Genomic DNA, 19854 nt, shown 5'->3' on the forward strand with positions numbered 1-19854 from the left:
CCGGCTGCTCACCTCTCGCTGGGGCTCCGTGGCCACGTCGTCTCTTTCCTCTATTCCGGATTGCCGCCCAATCCGCCTGGTCTCACTCCAGCTGAGCCGTCCTCCAGCCGGTGGATCTCCTTCTGGGTCTTCCGCCCCTCGCGTTCCGCTGCTCAAGCCAAGCGCCGATCGGTATCGCGTCGGGGTCACCATCTGAGGAGAAATAGCTGGACTCCAGACGATGCAATGTGAATCAACAGAAGCCGTTTATTAAGCACAGATCATCATCTTTTATACCCTGCGTTGTAGCCGTACGCGCCACTCGCTTATTTCTGATCAGCCAGTGACACTGTCCCCGCGCTGTCCATGCGGTTCGTTCACACATCAGGTTGGTTACAAGAATTCGCATCGTCAATTGCTCCGTCATTAGCACAACATGTTTTCTACCTTCTCAGTTCCCGTTTTTCCCATGTACTAATTCCATCTTCTACCACCTGTTTTGCCCTTAATCCAATCTCTCACAGCAGGGAGGCTGGCTCACGTGGCCATTTTCTCTCAGACACGTTCCTACATTAAACCTGTCGGAACAGAAGCCGTGGCCACGTCAACGACTCGCTCGGCAAGTAGCAGCCAGAATTAACCCCCAGCGAGCCCCCCACTAGCCCAGCACAGGTTTGGGGGCTGTTAGGACCACGGAGACGTTCTCCTCTTGCCCCCACAGCAGGGATCGCTTGGCTACCGACACTTATTCCTGTCGTGGCATCCTAATTCTCCCTAAACACATTGGGAAATTCCCCAGCGAGGAATCGATTTGCGGTTAGTTTTTATTATCTGGAGGCTGTCAACAAAGAGATGAGGCTTCTGGAAAAGACTCGAAAACTGTGAAATTGCACCAGCGGAAGAGACGGAGATCTCTTCCGGCGAAGGGCACCGCACCGGTTCAGACCGGGAGAATGGTTTTTCCAAATCCTTGTGCCACAAGCCGGAACTCGCTCCTCACATGGGGCTGCTGTAACGCATCGCCTCCGCTTCCGCGCACACAGCTGCGCCGCCAACTTGTCCTGGCGTGGGCGACACCGCGCTCATTTCTCATCTAATATTGGGAAAAAAAACCCTTTTCCAGGGCTCAAACTGGTGCCACTGTTCCCTTTCCAGCCAGCTCTGGAGGGGGGGGTTCAAGGTCTGGGTGTTTCCCAGCCCCCCACCAGGCGCGGGGACGGAACGAGGAGGAGCGAGAGCCGGGCGCCGGCCCCCCAGGATTATTTCATCCCAGGAACGGCCCCTTCCAGGGAAACGAGGGAGTTTGAGGAGTTTTCTCTCTGGGATGAGAACTCCTGGCCCCGGTGCCGGAGCCCTGAGCCCTTCCCTTCCTCCCGCAGGGTCCCACAGGGGCTGTTCCCTGCGGGGGGGAACCGGCTGGGAATGATCCCGGTGTATTTTATATCGGTGTGGGGATCAACGTTGGCTCTTTAGCGTTACTGATGTTCATTATTTAGTCTTATCCTACTAAATCTGTTTCTATTTTAACCCTGGGGTTTCCTTGTTTTCCCCAATTCCCCTTCCCGGGTGGGGAGGGGTCACGGGGTGAGAGAATAATCGCCTAAACCCCAATAAATTGCGGGTTCCGCAAACCCTAAGAGCATCCAAGCCGGGAATTCTTATTAAATTCCTCCAGACGCAAACCGCACGACAGCCTACCGTACAAAGGAGTAGCCTTTATCCGGGAAGACTCGAATTTCCATGATCTGCCCGAAGGGAGAAAAGGTCTGGCGCATGAGCTGTTCTGCAGCGGGGGAAAGAAAAAAACCAATGAGGCGACGGCGGCGTTATTGCGAGACCTTCAAGGCGAGGGGATTCGGAAGCCCCGATACCTGTGAGGCCGGAGGTAACGCCGCCGCAGTAGACGGTGCAGTTGCTGGGGCTGCTTTGATTGACCACATCGTCGTAAGAGAGTTGTTTGGCGTTTGCTTAAAGAGATTTTTACAGAGCTGTTCAGTGGACGGGGACAGACGGTACGGAGAAATTCTAATCCTGGTCGGCACGAGGTGTCGAGCACAAACTGCAGACAGTAGGTCTGATACACCTAGTTTGAAATGCTCTCTTTGACACGGTCCCGCTGGGTTATCACGAGCAAAAGATTTCAAAGCCAGGGAGCAAAGGGAAAAAGCCAGAGCGGTCCTGGCTGCCTGGAGAGAAAGCAACTTCCCACCTGAGCGTGGGAATCCCCCCCGTGGCGATAATACAGTCGCCGCAGCTACGGCAGCTGCTCAATTCAGGAGGTTTCGAACTGTCCGAGAGAGTCTTTGCCTTCAGCGCCCGCTTCTCCCTCCTCCCACAACCTCCAAGGCTTGCAGCTCGCCCTGTTCTCTTCCCTCCTTACCGGGAGGTTTGCAGAGACGCCAATAACTGAGAACCTACATTCATACGTGCTCTTTGGAGCCGGAGGTTTTCTCGTCGCCCAGTTCGTTCGGATTTGCCTTCCGCCGAGCCACTGCCCGCCCATCTGCTGAATGGCATTCTCCGCGTCCTGTCCACGAGAGAAGGAGGGGGAAAAAATAACCCCCGCCGTCGGCATCTCGTCCTTCGGCGGGAGAGCCAAGCGAAGGACATCGCCGCGCAGCCACCCCGCCTGACATTGGCACCGTGCCACGAGAGATCCTGCTTCAAAAGAAGCGGGTTTAGGGCAACGAAGGACACCGTTAGGCCTCACTGAGCCCATCTAAGACCCTCTCGATATACCCCAGATGATCGTCACTCTGTCACGCACATCGCTCATCGGATGTCACTTCACAGAGTGGCGGGGGTGGGAAGGGACCTCTGGAGATCCCCCCGTCCAACCCCCGGCCAGAGCAGGGTCACCCAGAGCAGGTGGCACAGGGACGCCTCCAGGCGGGGTTGGGATGTCTCCAGAGACGGAGACTCCCCCACCTCTCTGGGCAGCCTGTGCCAGGGCTCTGCCACCCTCACAGCAAAGAAGTTCCTCCTCGTCTTGAGATGGAACTTCCCACGGTCAAGTTTGTGCCCGTTACCCCTCGTCCTGTCCCCGGGCACCACTGAGAAGAGCCTGGCCCCGTCCTCCTGACACCCCCCCTTGAAGTATTGATCAGCGTTGATAAGATCCCCCCTCAGTCATCTTTTTTCCAGACTGAAGAGCCCCAAATCCCTCAGCCTTTCCCCATCAGAGAGATGTTCCAGTCCCCTCGCCCTCTTGGTGGCCCTTTGCTGTCCCCTCTCCAGCAGTTCCCTGTCCTTCTGGAACCGGGGAGCCCAGAACTGGACCCAGGGCTCCCGCCGTTTACGCTTGGTACTTTACAAACTGCTTTTAAGACCAGTCGGCATTTTACCGTACGAAGTCTTAAAGTATTTACTTCACGTGCCAAGACTACGGGAACGTCTCTTCTCTCCGGACGCTAGCGCTACGCTCGGGCACGGCAGGAGACGACGAGCTATTCAAGATCTCCTCGGCTCAAACGTCTCGCCGTTGCGAGAAAGGCAGGGTAACGCTCGTCGTAGAGCGGGCCGTGTTTTGAAGCTAACCGCAGTGTCACCGTAAGGGCGTGAAGAACAAATCAAAAAAAAAACAAAACCCCTCGAAAAAAAGAACCTGCACGGCAACAGTTTGCTGTTAAAGAATTTTGAGGTCCCAAAAGCCAAGAGTTTTGGTTGCCCGGCCAATACACCGCGCGAATCCAGGCGAATTCAACGTGTGTGAATCCGCGTGCAAGTCAACTGTGACTGAAGGCACCGGAACGGAAAGAGCGATCCCTTCAGTTGACAGCAGAGCCCCAAAAAACCACGCAGCAAAGAGAAAACGCGAGTCCTGCCTCTAAGGAGTTTTCCACCAAATGAAACAAGACGTCCCACGCATCCTAGCGATGGCCAGGCTCATTTGTATTACGGCAGGTAGGAAACTCTCGACTCCACTCGGACGCTGAGGCCGTTCGGCCCCACTCGCCCACGGGAATTCGAAGCTCGCCCAGCACAGCAGCGATCCGTGGGCTCGCCGGGAGCAACGGAACCCGATTCGGGATAAAGTCGGGATCCTGCCAAGGAGCGCAGGCTGCAGCCGCCCAGGGAGCCGACTCTTTGGCCTCGGCAGCAGGGGACAAGGGGGCTGGGGGCTTCATTTTTACAATTGCGCTCGTGACAAACGGCACCAGAACTGAAGAGTGGACGCTAGCTCGCTCTTTGGTGCCAGGGGGAAATGAAAGGGAAGTCTTCGCGTAAAAAAAATAAGTTCATCAAATTCACAAAAATAACTTCACGAAACCCCCATACGGAGCTTCAGGCGGTTAGCGAATACGCTCGAGAGATTTCATTTTATGTTGGAGAAGATACAATTACCTTGCGCACGCTGTGTGTTGACAGCGATACTACCTGATGACAAAGGCTACATTTGTTCTTAAGTTTATTAACACAAACACATGAAATAATATCTTAGGACTACGATCAAGACGTTACCGCAGACGACCGTACGATGCTTACTGCTGATGTTTAAAAACGAGTTGTACAAATTGAACCCCGTACTCAAAGCGTAAGCGACACTTACTGCTGGTGTCTTTCTTCTGGCTGCTGGGGGTCGTCGCCCAGTTCACTTTGACCTCCTGCAAAGGCGAGTCGCTCACGTTAGAACAAGCAAATCCCCCCTCGGATCCCTCCAGCGCTTATTTCTGACCCTACAGGGGCACCGGTCTGGGGTGAAAGCTCAAGTTTAAGACACGCGCCTCGGGAGAGGGTTCGCTCTTCCAAACTGTGTTCCACTGGTTAAGAGCAAAGACGGGAAGCAGATAAAATCCCAGAGTGGCCGGGGTGGGAAGGGACCTCTGGAGATCACCCCATCCAACCCCCGGCCAGAGCAGGGTCACCCAGAGCAGGTGGCACAGGGACGCCTCCAGGCGGGGTTGGGATGTCTCCAGAGACGGAGACTCCCCCACCTCTCTGGGCAGCCTGGGCCAGGGCTCTGCCACCCTCAAAGTGAAATTTTCCTTATTTCCCGAGTTACAGTTTGTGCCCGTTGCCCCTTGTCCTGTCCTCGGGCACCACTGAGAAGAACTTGGCCCCGTCCTCTGGCCCCCCGCCCTTTAGATATTGACGAGCTCCCCTCTCAGCCTGCTCTTCTCCAGGCTGAAGAGCCCCAAATCCCTCAGCCTTTCCCCATCAGAGAGATGTTCCAGTCCCCTCATCCTCTTGGTGGCCCTTTGCTGTCCCCTCTCCAGCCGTTCCCTGTCCTTCTGGAACCGGGGAGCCCAGAACTGGACCCAGGGCTCCAGATGGGGCCTCCCCAGGGCAGGGCAGAGCAGAGGGGGAGGATGACCTCCCTCCACCTGCTGGCCACGCTCTTCTGGATGCCCCCCAGGATGCCATTGGCCTTCTTGGCCACCAGGGCCCATCGCTGGCTCGTGGCCATCCCGTTGTCCCCCAGGACTCCCAGGTCTCTCTCCACAGAGCTGCTCTCCAGCAGGTCACCCCCAACCTGTGCTGGTGCGGGGGGTTATTCCTCCCCAGGGGCAGCACCCTGCACTCGCCCTCGTTGAATTCCATAAGGTTTCTCTCCGCTCAACTCCCCACCTGTCCAGGTCTCTCTGGATGGCGGCACAGCCCTCTGGGGTGTCAGCCACCCCCCCCAGCTTTGTGTCACCAGCAAACCTGCCGAGGGGACACTCTGTCCCTTCATCCAGGTCATTGATGAATATATCGAAGAGGACTGGACCCAGTACTGACCCCTGGGGAACACCACTCGTCACCAACCTCCAACTAGACTCTGTGCCCCTAATCACGACCCTCTGAGCTCTGTCCCTCAACCAGTTTTCAATCCACCCCACTGTCCGTTCATCCAACCCACCCTTCCTGAGCTTCCCTGTGAGGGTGCTGTGGGAGACCGTGTCAAACGCCTTGCTTAAGTCAAGGTCGACCACATCTACCGCCCTCCCCTCATCTATCCATCCAGTCACGCCATCACAGAATCTTCATGGTTGGAAAGGACCTTTGAGATCATCGAGTCCAACCCAACAACCCACAATCTCTGCCACTAGAGCACGCCCTGAAGTGCCAAATCCAGACGTTTCTTCAACACCTCTAGGGATGGTGACTCAACCCCCTCCCTGGGCAGGCTGTTCCAGTGCCTGACCACTCTTGCAGTAAAGTAATTCCTCCTGATATCTAACCTAAACCTCCCCTGCCGCAACTTCAGACCATTTCCTCTGGTCCTGTCGTTATTCCCCTGGGAGAAGAGGCCAACACCCACCTCTCTCCACCCTCCTTTCAGGGAGCTGTAGAGGACAATGAGGTCTCCCCTCAGCCTCCTCTTCTCCAAGCTAAACATGCCCAGCTCCCTCGGCCTCTCCTCATATGCCCTGGTCTCCAGACCCCTCCCCAGCCTGGTCGCTCTCCTCTGGACACGCTCCAGCACCTCAATGTCCCTCTTGTACAGAGGGGCCCAGAACTGAACACAGCACTCGAGGTGAGGCCTCACCAGCGCCGAGTACGGAGGCATCATCACTTCCCTGCTCCTGCTGGCCACGCTGTTCCTGATACAAGCCAGAATGCTGTTGGCCTTCTTGGCCACCTGGGCACGCTGCTGGCTCATGTTAAGCTGGCTCCACCAGCACCCCCAGGGCTCTTTCTACAACCCCTGTAGCGTTGCTTGGGGTTGTCGTGACCAAAATGCAGGACCCGGCACTTGGCCTTATTAAACCTCCTACAGTTGGCCTTGTCCCATGGATCCAGCCTGTCCCGGGCCCTCTGGAGAGCCTTCCTACCCTCCAGCAGATCAACGCTCCCACCCGATTCGGTGTCACCTGCGAACTTACCGAGGGTGCACTCAATCCCCTCATCCAGATCATCGATAAAGATATTAAACAAAACCGGCCCCGAAACTGAGGGACGCCGCTGGTGACCGGCCACCCAGAGGGTTTCACCCCATTGACCCCAACTCTCCGGGCACGGCCGGCCAGCCAGTTTTTAACCCCGCGGAGAGCGCACTCGTCCGTGCCACGCGTCGCCAGCTTCTCCGGGAGAATGCTGCGGGGGGGACGGTGTCAAAGGCCTTCCCGAAATCCGGGAGGACAACGGCCGCAGCACCCTACGCCCAGCACGGGAGCGAGGGAAGGGATCAGCCCGCCGGCAGCCGACCTACGAGAGCACGGGGTCATCATCCCCCGCCCGCTCGCCCTATAATTCCCCGGTGCGGCCACGCCGTGAGCTCAACGGGAAATGGCGACTGCTCCCCAGCGTCTGAATGCCAACGCAGGCTCCTCGACAGCGGCGGTGCCTAAAATAGCGGGAAGAAGCACACGGCAACAAACCCCGTCGTTCCACGGCGACCCTCGAAGGGGAGGGTCGCGCGGCAAGAAGCAGCCGAAGTGCTCAGAAAAACTTCTCCCCCCCCCTCCATCATTTGAACCCCGCCTGAAGAACGCGCGGGTTCAGGACCTCTTGTCGGCCGGAGGAACCGAGAAGCGTAGGCGAGGAGGGAAGGGGGAAAAAAACCAAAACTTCTGCGCGACGGCCGGGTTTTTATTTTTCTCCGAAGGACACAAACCCCAAAGACCCCCATCGACAAACGCGGCGGGCGCGTGGGCGGCCACCGACGCTGGCGGGAAGGCCCGTCGGATCGGCGCGGGGTGGATCGCCCCGTCCTTTTCGGTTATTTCCCCGCTCTCCGTACGTTTCGCGGGTTACAACCGACCGTCGGCGGGGGGGGGCGCGGGGCTCACGTTTTTCAGCGGGCTGATCCTTGCGTCGCTCACCTGATTTTCCGGACGCTCGGGTTTGTACTTTGCCAGGGAGAGACGGCGCGGGAGAAGTTTGTATTTTCACTTTGTGTATAATCCGGCCTCCGTCGGTTGTAAATTCGAAGCCCAGTTTTGGCACGGGAGCCGATACAACGGTTTACGGAATCACATTTGGAACGATACGGACTAAGGGGACGCGCGTCGCCCTCCCTACTTCCGCACCAGAAGAGCCCACGTTTACGATCATCAGTCTCAATCTTCCCCCCCCCAAAAAAAGTTAAGACCCCTTTTTCTTGACCGGAAAGAGGGTCGACCACGGAAAAAGTAACAGGGTGTGGATTCTAACGCTCGAGGGCTTTTGCCTCAACTTCCGAGCAATTCCGTTGGGAGAATATTTATGGAACCGAATTTGTTAGCGGCCCTTAACCGCTAGTTCCAGAGAGTTGGATTCCCAGTTCAATTTAGATACGCTTTTGGAGAACTCAACGCATGGGCGCGAGATGTCTCCAAGACGACGCTCCCAAACCGGTTCGCGCGGCACGCGCCGTTGCTTAAAGACCAAGGAGCGCGGGGCACGCTAACTCCGACCGAAGGAGAACGCCGTACCGCCACCCGCAACGCCGCCACCTCCATCAGAAGAAGAGCCCGCGCGAGGACGAAGGAAGTCGCGGCTAAAAACCGGGCAATCGGTCCGATCGCTCCAACCGCAGGATGGGTGCGACGGACCGAGCCCTAGGTTCGGGGATCCCTTCTCTTTTGCAAACGTTGGGAGTCACGGGGCGGGGAAAGCGGCGGGGACAAATTGGAATTGTTTCGCGCATAGGATTGACGTTCTTAACGGTAGGGATTGCTACGACACGAGGTACGACCACCCGCTTGTTCTCTTTACTCCTACCCATCCACTCTTGTGGTCACGTTCCGCCTTGGAATCCTTACGAGTGACGGGCTGGAAAAGAAAACGCCTTGGAAATATCAGCCTTACAACACTGCGGGATTTAACGCTTCCAGAAGTTATGTGTACGATCTTCTCTTCCTGTCGTTTCTTTCCCCTACGCCCGTACGCTATGCTCGGATCACAACCGTCCGAGAAAATCCTGGAGCGTTTGAGCCACGGGGTGGTGGAAGGGAGGGACCGTCAATTCCCTGCCGAGGGGCAGGAGCCCTCCAAGCCTTCGACGGAACGCCTCGAACGCTGGCGAGGAAAGAAATACCGCAGGCCTGGCCTTCAGAGAACGGATAAGGCTTCACGCTTCTGGCGCCGGAAAGTGCGGGAGAACTGTCGTGTGAAGCCAGGATGGTTCTGCCACTCGCGTGGTGAGCTTGCTCGTTCTCGGTTCTCCAGGCCGTCGCGTCCCACGAGCGACCTTTGCTTCATTCTCTGTGCAACGCACGTGAAAGCGCCCACCCCTGCACGCGCTAATGAAGGTTACGGAGAACACGCTAAACACGGGTGACGACGGCACGCGTCTCGCCACCCGAATCGCGCTACACGTCACCTGGGAGAAGGGAGAGACCTGAGCCGAGGCTGTCCTGGGCAAGGGGGGTGGGCCGTGCTGGTTCAGCAAACAGAAAAGGGGAAAAGAAGTGCCCCTGGGGGGGAACAAAGAAGAAACAATAGAAGAAGATTGTGCCTGGGAAGATTCTTCCCAAGAAAGAAGACCGTGCCTGGGAAGATTCCCTGAAGAAGACGCTGGAACCAGGACCGGTGATCTCTTTCTCTCCGGCTTTTTCTCCGCCTTTTCCTTTCTCTGTCCCTCAGTTTCTCTTAGAACTGTTCAGTAACTGGTAGAGTTGTGCCCGCGCGTCCCCATCCCCACGATGCCCGTGCGTCCCCCACGTGTCCCTGTCCCCACGACGTCCGCCGGCTCATCCCCGCGGCGTCCCTGTGCCCCACGCGTCCCCATCCCCCCTGGTGCCCCTGTGCCCGCCGTGTCCCTGGCCCCACGGCGCCTCGTCCCCGCTGTCCTCGTGCCCCCGCGCGTCCCCATCCCCGCGGCGCCTGCGTGCCCCGCACGTCCTCTCCCCGCGTCCCCGTCCCCTGTGAGGCCGCGGAGCCGAAGACGCGGTTTCCACAGGAGGTGACACCCCCCCCCCCGCCCCCGGGGCCCCTTCCCAGCCCGGCCCAGTTCAACCCAGTCCCGAATCTGAGGAAAAACAAAAACAACAAAAAACAAACAAACAAACAAAAAACGTTTAAATACGACAGCGGTAGAAAAAGTGGCGGCGGGAGGGGACAGCGGGGCTCAGCCCTGCCCGGGGACGGCGGCGGTGGCCTTGTCCTCGTCCTTCGGCCTCGGCCTAGTCCTGGGCCTTTTCCGTGTCCTCGTCCTTGGCCTTGGCCCCATCCTCGTCCTTGGCTTTGGCCCTGGCCCCATCCTTGTCCTTGTCCTTGTCCTTGTCGCCGTCCTCGTCCTTGTCCCCGTCCTGGAAAGCGGGGTTGCCAAGGCCCAGCCCCGCGCCCCGCTCCGCGTCCCCCACCGGCGCCCGCGGGCCGGGTCCTGCGGGGAACGAGAGGAGTCAGGCTGCCATCTTCCCCCCGGGGCCGGGGCGGGGGGACGACGACGACGACGACACACGCGCACCGGGGCCGCGTCCCCGAGGCCGGGGGACAGGAAAAGGCGGGGGGGGGGGGCCGTACCCATGTAGCTGAGGAGGACGGGGAGGAAGACGAGGCCGTGGGCCAGCCCCGCCAGCGTGATGATGAGGTTGAGGCGGAAGAAGAAGATCTGGATGAGCTGGGCCTTGGCGAAGGCCAGCACCACCACGCCCGGCAGGTTGGTCATGGCCACCCCGGCCACCACCTGCGATCGGGAGCAGAGGGGTGAGGGACGGTCCCCGAGGGGAGGCCACGTCCCCTCGCCGTCCCCGCCATCCCGCTGCCCACCTTGCTGCCCATGTTGACGGTGGCCTCGGCGGCCCGCGCCACCCGGCCGGGCTGGGTGCTGTGGGCGAAGGCGCAGGTGAGGTGGGAGACGAATTCCACCGAGATGCCCACGGCCTGCGGGGAGGCGGCTTGTCACCGCGGGGGGGGACACCGCCAGGGCGGCCACCGCGGGGCGGGGGGGGGGCACGGGGCCCTCTGCCACCCCACACCCCCCCACTCGTCCCTAAATCCCCCTGACACCCTCTCCTGCCCCACGTCCCCGTGACACCCCACGTGCCCCATGGCCCTGTGCCACCCCAGGTCCCCGTGCCACCCCACGTGCCCCAAATCCCCATGCCCACCCCACATGCCCCATGTCCCTCTGACACTCCGTGTCCCCTTGCCACCCCACATGCCCCAGGTCCCCGTGCCACCCCACGTGCCCCAAATCCCTCTGACACTCCATGTCCCCGTGCCACCCCACGTGCCCCAAATCCCCATGCCCACCCCACATGCCCCATGTCCCTGTGCCACCCCATGTGCCCCATGTCCCCGTACGACCCCACGTGCCCCATGTCCCTCTGACACTCCGTGTCCCCTTGCCACCCCACGTGCCCCAGGTCCCCGTGCCACCCCACGTGCCCCAAATCCCTCTGACACTCCATGTCCCCGTGCCACCCCACGTGCCCCAAGTCCCCATGCCCACCCCACAGGCCCCATGTCCCTCTGACACTCCATGTCCCCTTGCCACCCCACATGTCCCATGTCCCCGTGCCACCCCACATGCCCCAGGTCCCCGTGCCACCCCACGTGTCCCAGGTCCCTCTGACACTCCATGTCCCTTTGCCACCCCATGTGCCCCATGTCCCCGTGCCACCCCACGTGCCCCAAATCCCCACGCCCACCCCACATGTCCCATGTCCCTCTGACACTCTGTGTCCCCTTGCCATCCCATGTGCCCCATGTCCCCATGCCACCCCACATGTCCCATGTCCCCGTGCCACCCCATGAGCCCCAGGTCCCCATGCCACCCCATATGCCCCAAATCCCCATGCCCACCCCACAGGCCCCAGGTCCCCGTGCCACCCCACAGGCCCCATCTCCCTCTGCTACCCCACATGTCCCATGTCCCTGTGCCACCCCATGTGCCCCATGTCCCCGTACGACCCCACGTGCCCCATGTCCCTCTGACACTCCACGTCCCCTTGCCACCCCATGTGCCCCATGTCCCCGTGCCACCCCACGTGCCCCAAATCACCATGCCCACCCCACGTGCCCCAGGTCCCCGTGCCACCCCGCGTGCCCCATGTCCCCGTGCCACCCCGCCCGCCCCGCACCGCCACGAGGTTGATGAGGGCCACGGCGTTGTAGGGGATGTCCCAGAGGGCCATGGCGCCCACGGTGTCCAGCAGGATCATGGCGATGGTGAGCAGGGTGGCGGCGCTGGAGCGCAGGTCCATGCCCAGCAGCAGGAAGGAGACGAGGAAGGTGGGCACCAGGCAGAGCGCCAGCGTGAAGACGCCCTCGGCCACCACCGTCAGGTACTGCTCGTAGTACACGTAGGTCACCCTGCAGCCGGGAAACGTCACCGCCGCGCTGGCATCCCGGCACGGCCACCCCACGGCGTCCCCGGGCTGGGCCACCCCCATGCCGGGTGCTCGCCGCTGACCCCCAATAGGGGCAACTGGGGCACCCACAGCACCCCAGGATGGGCACGACTAACTGGGTGCCCACTTCTGACCCCCAACACCCACCTCTGACCCCTAACCAGGCTCTGGGGCACCCACAGCACCCTGGGCTGGGCACCCCTAACCGGGGTACCTACGTCTGACCCCCAACACCCACCTCTGACCCCCAGTAGGGGCACTGGGGCACCCACTTCTGCCCCCCAACACCCATTTCTGACCCCAAATAGGGCACTGGGGCACCCACAGCACCCCGGGCCGGGCACCCCTAACCAGGGCACCCACGTCTGACCCCCAACACCCATTTCTGACTCCAAATAGGGCACTGGGGCGCCCATGGCACCCCAGGATGGGCACCCCTAACCAGGGCACCCACTGCTGCCCCCCAACACCCACTTCTCACCCCTAACCAGGCTCTGAGGCACCCACCTCTGACCCCCAACACCCACCTCTGACCCCTAACCAGGCTCTGGGCCACCCACAGCACCCTGGACCGGGCACCCCTAACCAGGGCACCTACGTCTGACCCCCAACACCCACCTCTGACCCCTAACCAGGCTCTGGGGCACCCACAGCACCCTGGGCTGAGCACCCCTAACCAGGGCACCCACTGCTGCCCCCCAACACCCATTTCTGACCTCAAATAGGGCACTGGGGCACCCACTTCTGTCCCCCCAACACCCATTTCTGACCCCTAACCAGGTTGTGGGGCACCCACTCCTGACCTGAAATAGGGCACCGGGGAACCTACAGCACCCGCACCTGGGCACCCACGTCTGACCCCCAACACCCACTGCTGACCCCGAAGAAGGGCACCGGGGCACCCACAGCACCCCGAGCCGACCACCCCTCCCCGGTCGCCCCCTTCCTCCGGCGGTCGATCTCCTCCCCCCCCACCCAACCCCCCGCCAACCCCAGCCCCACGGCGGTGGGGGGTGTTGGGGGGGGGTGGGGGTGTGCTCACGTGTAGGGGAAGACCCTGAAGTCGGGGTGGGTGCCGGGCACGCTGCGCAGGGTGGCGGTGATCTCCTCGGCCAGGGCGCGGGCGGCCCGCAGCGCCGCCGTGTACTCCTGCGAGGTGCGCAGCGGGCGCTGGTAGGCCATGAAGCGGGAGGCTGGCGGACACGGCGGGGGGCGGGGGGGGTCAGCACGGCACCCTAGGGTGCCCCCTACCCACCCCCCCCCTCACCTCAACCCCGTGTCGCCCACCCCACCCTTCTGCTCACCCAGGATGGTGCCGTTGGCGTCCATGCTCACAGCCGTGTCGTAGGCGCCCAGACCCCTGCGGGGAGGGGGGCGAGGGGTGAGGGGGGGGCACCCCGAGCCGTGGGGTGGGTGCTGGGGCGGGGGGGCACCCACGTGCCCGCACGGATGTCCACGCGCACCCCAACATGCCACCAGGGGCCAGCATGGCGGGCAGTCAGTGTAGACCCCATGGCCACCATGGTGGGCACCCGGTAGCCACCCGATGGCCACCATGGTGGGCACCCAATGTACAACCAGCGGCCGCCACGGTGGGCACTCAATGTACACCCAACGGCCACCATGGTGGGCGCCCAATGTATAGCTGATGGCCACCATGGTGGGCACCCAATGTATAGCTGGTGGGCACCCAACTTGTACCAAATGGCCACCATGGTGAGCACCCAACGTACACCCAACGGCCACCATGGTGGGCACCCAGCGTACAACCCAGTGGCCACCATGGTGGGCACCCAACTTGTACCAAATGGACACCATGGTGGGCACCCAACATAACCCAACAGCCACCATGGTGGGCACCCAATGGCCACGCAATGGCCGTCATGGGGGGCACCCAAAGTACAACTGATGGCCACCACGGTGGGCACCCAACGTATAGCTGCTGGCCACCATGGTGGGCAGCCAACGTACAACCGATGGCCACCGTGATGGGCACCCAATAGCCACACAATGGCCACCATAGTGGGCACCCAACGTATAGCTGCTGGCCGCCATAGTGGGCACCCAACGTACACCCTATGGCTACCATGGTGGGCACCCAATGGCCGCCATGGTGGGCACCCAATGTACACCCAATGGGCACCACGGTGGGCACCCAACATATAGCTGCTGGCCGCCATAGTGGGCACCCAACGTACACCCTATGGCTACCATGGTGGGCACCCAAAGTACACCCAGCGGCCACCATGATGGGCACCCAATGTATAGCTGATGGCCACCATGGTGGGCAGCCAACGTACAACCGATGGCTACCATGGTGGGCACCCAATAGCCACACAATGGCCGCCATAGTGGGCACCCAACGTACAGCTGCTGGCCGCCATAGTGGGCACCCAACGTACACCCTATGGCTACCATGGTGGGCACCCAATGGCCACCCAATGGCCGCCATGGTGGGCACCCAATGTACACCCAATGGCCACCACGGTGGGCACTCAATGTATAGCTGCTGGCCACCATGGTGGACATCCAACGTACACCCGATGGCCGCCATGGGGGGCACCCAAAGTACACCCAGCAGCCACCATGGTGGGCACCCAATGCATAGCTGATGGCCACCATGGTGGGCACCCAACGTACAACTGATGACCACCACGATGAGCGCTCAACGTAGACTCAATGCCCACCCAATGGCCACCATGATGGGGACCCAACATGCAACCAGTGGCCACGTGCACGCGTGCCCCCCCATTGCCCGTGCCCCCCTATGGGTGCCCCCCCCCACCATGGGTGTGGTTCCCCCCCCCCTCCCCCATCCCGGGTGGCACCTACCCCTTGGCGCACTGCAGGGTGGGGCGGTCGTGGAGGAACCAGGGCAGGAACCGCTTGAACTCCTCCACCGTGGGCCGGCGGGTGACGTTCAGGCACTGGCTCCCGATGCAGCTGATGTCACCTGCCGGCGCGGCCGCGTCACCACCCCGCGGCACCCGGGGAGGCACCCAGCGGGCACCGCGGAGAGCCACCCAGTAGATCCCCCCCCCCCCCCCCACCACCACCCCGGGAGACCTCAACAGGCACCCGATGGACACCTCATGGCATCCCAATGGGTGGGCACCCAACGCACACCCCATGGGCATCGTGGTGGGCACCCAGCGTACGACCAGTGGCCACCATGGTGGGCATTCAATGTACATCCAACGGCCACCCAATGGCCACCATGGTGGGCACCCAACACGCAACCAGTGGCCACCATGGTGGGCACTCAACGTACACCCAATGGCCACCAATGTGGGCACCCAGCATATACCAAATGGCCACCATGGTGGGCACTCAACTTACCCCCGGTGGCCACCGTGGTGGGCACTCAATGTACACCTAATGGCCACCATGGTGGGCACCCAATGTACACCCAATGGCCACTATGGTGGGCACCAATATGGTGGCCACCAATGTGGGCACCCAGCATACACCAAATGGCCACCATGGTGGGCACTCAACGTACACCCAGTGGCCACCATGGTGGGCACCCAATGAACACCCAATGGCCACCAGGGTGGGCACCCAACGTACAACTGATGGCCACCGTGGTGGGCACTCAATGTACACCCAGTAGCCACCCAGTGGCCACCATAGTGGGCACCCAACATGCAACCAGTGGCCATCATGGTGGGCACTCAACGTACACCCAATGGCCACCACGGTGAGCACCCAACATACAACCGATGGCCACCACGGTGGGCACCCAGTGTACAACCAGCGACCACCATGGTGGGCACCCAACAGCCACCACAGTGTAGCCCTCGCGTACCCCGCGATGGCCACCCCGCTGTACCCGCAATGGCCACGCCGGCCCCCCACCCCGCGGCGTCCCCCCCCGCCCCCCGGCGTGCCCCACTCACTGCTGGTGGAGGGGCAGAAGGTCCCGCTGAGGTTGCCGTAGCGGTGGACGCGGCAGCAGCGCGCGGTGGGGTTGAGCCAATCCAAGAAGTCATCTAGCCAGGAGGTGGCGGGGATGGCCAGGTAGGACCTAGGGGGCAACGGGGTGACACACCAGTGACCACCCAGCGTACACCCAACGGCCAGCACGGTGGGCACCCAATGGCCACCCAACAGCCACCACGGTGGGCACCCAATGAACACCCAATGGCCACCATGGTGGGCAACCAATGTACACCCAATGGCCACCATGGTGGGCACCCAATGGCCACCCAACAGCCACCATGGTGGGCACCCAGCATACACCCAATGGCCACCATGGTGGGCACCCAATGTATAGCTGATGGCCACCACGGTGGGCACCCAACATACACCCCATGACCACCATGGTGGGCACCCAATGTATAGCTGATGGCTACCACAGTGGGCACCCAACGTACACCCCATGACCACCATGGTGGGCACCCAATGTATAGCTGATGGCTACCACAGTGGGCACCCAACGTACACCCCATGGCCACCATGGTGGGCACCCAATGTATAGCTGATGGCCACCATGGTGGGCACCCAACGTACACCTAACAGCCACCATAGTGGGCACCCAACACACACCCAACAGCCACCACAGTGGGCACCTAACGCACACCCAACGGCCACCGTGGTGGGCACCCAATATATAGCTGATGGCTACCACGGTGGGCACCCAACGTACACCCAACGGCCACCATGGTGGGCACCCAGCGTACACCCCATGGCCACCACAGTGGGCACCCAACGTACACCCAAGGGCCACCATGGTGGGCACCCAATGTATAGCTGGTGGGCACCCAATGTACCCCCAACGGCCACCATGGTGGGCACCCAATGGCCACCCAACGGCCACCATGCTGGGCACCCAATGTATAGCTGATGGCTACCATGGTGGGCACCCAACGTACACCCAACAGCCACCATGGTGGGCACCCAATGTGTAACTGGTGGGCACCCAACATATACCCAGTGGCCACCATGGTGGACACCCAACTTGTACCAAACAGCCACCATGGTGGGCACCCAATGTATAGTTGACCGCTACCATGGTGGGCACCCAACGTACACCCAACGGCCACCATGGTGGGCACCCAGCGTACACCCCATGGCCACCACAGTGGGCACCCAACGTACACCCAAGGGCCACCATGGTGGGCACCCAATGTATAGCTGGTGGGCACCCAATGTACACCCAACGGCCACCATGGTGGGCACCCAATGGCCACCCAACAGCCACCATGCTGGGCACCCAATGTATAGCTGATGGCTACCATGGTGGGCACCCAACGTACACCCAACAGCCACCATGGTGGGCACCCAATGTGTAACTGGTGGGCACCCAACATATACCCAGCGGCCACCATGGTGGACACCCAACTTGTACCAAACAGCCACCATGGTGGGCACCCAATGTATAGCTGACCGCTACCATGGTGGGCACCCAACGTACACCCAACGGCCACCATGGTGGGCACCCAGCGTACACCCCATGGCCACCACAGTGGGCACCCAACGTACACCCAAGGGCCACCATGGTGGGCACCCAATGTATAGCTGGTGGGCACCCAATGTACACCCAACGGCCACCATGGTGGGCACCCAATGGCCACCCAACAGCCACCATGCTGGGCACCCAATGTATAGCTGATGGCTACCATGGTGGGCACCCAACGTACACCCAACAGCCACCATGGTGGGCACCCAATGTGTAACTGGTGGGCACCCAACATATACCCAGCGGCCACCATGGTGGACACCCAACTTGTACCAAACAGCCACCATGGTGGGGCACCCAATGTATAGCTGACCGCTACCATGGTGGGCACCCAATGTACACCCAACGGCCACCACGGTGGGCACCCAACATACATCCGACGGCCACCACGGTGGGCACCCAACGTACACCCCATGGCCACCATGGTGGGCACCCAGCGTACACCCAAGGGCCACCATGGTGGGCACCCAATGTATAGCTGGTGGGCACCCAATGTACACCCAACGGCCACCATGGTGGGCACCCAATGGCCACCCAACAGCCACCATGCTGGGCACCCAATGTATAGCTGATGGCTACCATGGTGGGCACCCAACGTACACCCAACAGCCACCATGGTGGGCACCCAATGTGTAACTGGTGGGCACCCAACATATACCCAGCGGCCACCATGGTGGACACCCAACTTGTACCAAACAGCCACCATGGTGGGCACCCAATGTATAGCTGACCGCTACCATGGTGGGCACCCAATGTACACCCAACGGCCACCACGGTGGGCAACCCAACATACATCCGACGGCCACCACGGTGGGCACCCAACGTACACCCCATGGCCACCATGGTGGGCACCCAGCGTACACCCAAGGGCCCACCATGGTGGGCACCCAATGTATAGCTGGTGGGCACCCAATGTACACCCAACGGCCACCATGGTGGGCACCCCAACGTACACCCCGACGGCCACCACGGCGGGCAGCCCGTCCCCCTCCCGGTGCCCCGCCCGCACTCACGCGTTGGGGAAGCGGGTGGCGTACTGGATGGTGGTGGTGAGGGAACGGGGGTGGCAGCCGGCGCTGGAGCAGATGCCGTCGGTGCCGGCCGGGGAGGAGAAGTCGTAGCCCCCCGTGGTGACGAAGTAGGTGGGGACGCCCCACCGCCAGGTACTGGTTGAGGGCGGCGAAGTACTGGAGCATGTAGGAGTCCTGGGGGGGGGCGGGGGGGGGGGAACAGCGGGAGGGTGGACACACCCCCCCCCCGACCACCGCGTCAGGACGGGGGACGGCACCCCACCCCCCCCCACCCCCCCCCCCAACAGGGGGCGCCCCGAGGGGGTGACGCCGGCCCCACGCGTCCCCCGCGGAAGCGGGTGGCATCTCCCCGTCCCTGTGCGTCACCGGCACGGCACCGGGGCGGCCGCCATGGGGTCACGGCGGCCCCACGCTGGGCCCATAGGGGGTCACACCCCACTTTGTGTCCCCAGAGGGGGTCACGCCAGCCCCACGCTGGCCCCATAGAGGGCTGGGCTGGCCCCATAGGGGTCACACCCCACCTTGGGTCCCCAGAGGGGGTCACACCGGCCCCATGCTGGCCCCATAGGGGTCACACCCCACCTTGGGTCCCCAGAGGGGGTCACACCGGCCCCACGCTGGGCCCATAGGGGTCACACCCCCACTTTGTGTCCCCCAGAGGGGGTCACGCCAGCCCCACGCTGGCCCCATAGAGGGCTGGGCTGGCCCCCATAGGGGTCACAACCCCACCTTGGGTCCCCAGAGGGGGTCACACCCGGCCCCATGCTGGCCCCATAGGGGTCACACCCCACTTTGTGTCCCCAGAGGGGGTCACGCCAGCCCCACGCTGGCCCCATAGAGGGCTGGGCTGGCCCCATAGGGGTCACACCCCACCTTGGGTCCCCAGAGGGGGTCACACCGGCCCCATGCTGGCCCCATAGGGGTCCACACCCCACTTTGTGTCCCCCAGAGGGGGTCACGCCAGCCCCACGCTGGCCCCATAGAGGGCTGGGCTGGCCCCATAGAGGGCCATTGCTGGCCCCATAGGGGTCACACCCCACCGCGGGTCCCAGAGGGGGTCACGCCAGCCCCACGCTGGCCCCATAGAGGGCTGGGCTGGCCCCACAGGGGTCACACCCCACTTTGTGTCCCCTGAGGGGGTCACGCCAACCCCACGCTGGACCCATAGGGGTCCACCACC

General features: G+C 61.9%; 2 protein-coding genes across 4 annotated transcripts; both read right to left on the reverse strand.

Moving 5' to 3' along the window:
• Positions 1–765: 765 nt before the first annotated feature.
• On the reverse strand, positions 766–4657 carry LOC128919604 (cytotoxic granule associated RNA binding protein TIA1-like). Of its 3 annotated transcripts, none has more exons than XM_054224972.1 (4): positions 2398–2758; positions 1851–2062; positions 1678–1762; positions 766–1040 (listed from the first exon to the last, which is right to left on the reverse strand). In XM_054224972.1, the coding sequence occupies exons 1-4, from the start codon at positions 2696–2698 to the stop codon at positions 976–978; spliced, it is 663 nt and encodes a 220-aa protein (XP_054080947.1). In that variant the 5' UTR covers positions 2699–2758; the 3' UTR covers positions 766–975. The 3 variants fall into 3 exon arrangements, 2 of the variants coding, with proteins under 2 accessions (XP_054080947.1, XP_054080948.1); XM_054224973.1 differs by having other exon boundaries at positions 776–1040; positions 1851–1946; positions 2398–2755; XR_008469913.1 differs by lacking the exon at positions 766–1040 and adding an exon at positions 4529–4657 and having other exon boundaries at positions 1676–1762; positions 1851–1946; positions 2398–2506.
• A 5238-nt stretch (positions 4658–9895) lies between these two features.
• On the reverse strand, positions 9896–18855 carry LOC128900135 (NPC1-like intracellular cholesterol transporter 1). Its single transcript, XM_054180914.1, has 9 exons — positions 18657–18855; positions 16082–16209; positions 15015–15135; positions 13487–13542; positions 13225–13375; positions 11913–12144; positions 10597–10710; positions 10351–10513; positions 9896–10210 (listed from the first exon to the last, which is right to left on the reverse strand). Exons 4-9 carry the CDS (start codon positions 13509–13511, stop codon positions 10011–10013), a joined length of 885 nt encoding a protein of 294 aa, XP_054036889.1. The 5' UTR covers positions 13512–13542; positions 15015–15135; positions 16082–16209; positions 18657–18855; the 3' UTR covers positions 9896–10010.
• Between the last annotated feature and the right edge of the window lie 999 nt (positions 18856–19854).

Source organism: Rissa tridactyla, chromosome 20, assembly GCF_028500815.1.
Source record: "Rissa tridactyla isolate bRisTri1 chromosome 20, bRisTri1.patW.cur.20221130, whole genome shotgun sequence".
Classification (NCBI taxonomy): Eukaryota; Metazoa; Chordata; class Aves; order Charadriiformes; family Laridae; genus Rissa; species Rissa tridactyla.

Excerpts from the sequence above, each read along its gene's own strand:
- LOC128900135 (XM_054180914.1), bottom strand. The coding sequence starts at position 13,511 with ATGGACGCCAACGGCACCATCCTGG. Across the intron at positions 10,711-11,912 it reads CCCTCATCAACCTCGTGGCG|GCCGTGGGCATCTCGGTGGA; the intron begins GTGCGGGGCGGG and ends GCCTCCCCGCAG. Across the intron at positions 10,211-10,350 it reads CGTCCTCCTCAGCTACATGG|GACCCGGCCCGCGGGCGCCG; the intron begins GTACGGCCCCCC and ends CGTTCCCCGCAG.
- LOC128919604 (XM_054224972.1), bottom strand. The coding sequence starts at position 2,698 with ATGGGCTCAGTGAGGCCTAACGGTGTCCTTCGTTGCCCTAAACCCGCT. Across the intron at positions 2,063-2,397 it reads TCCAAAGAGCACGTATGAAT|GTGTATCAGACCTACTGTCT; the intron begins GTAGGTTCTCAG and ends ATTTCAAACTAG. Across the intron at positions 1,041-1,677 it reads AAAGGCTACTCCTTTGTACG|GACAAGTTGGCGGCGCAGCT; the intron begins GTAGGCTGTCGT and ends CGCCCACGCCAG.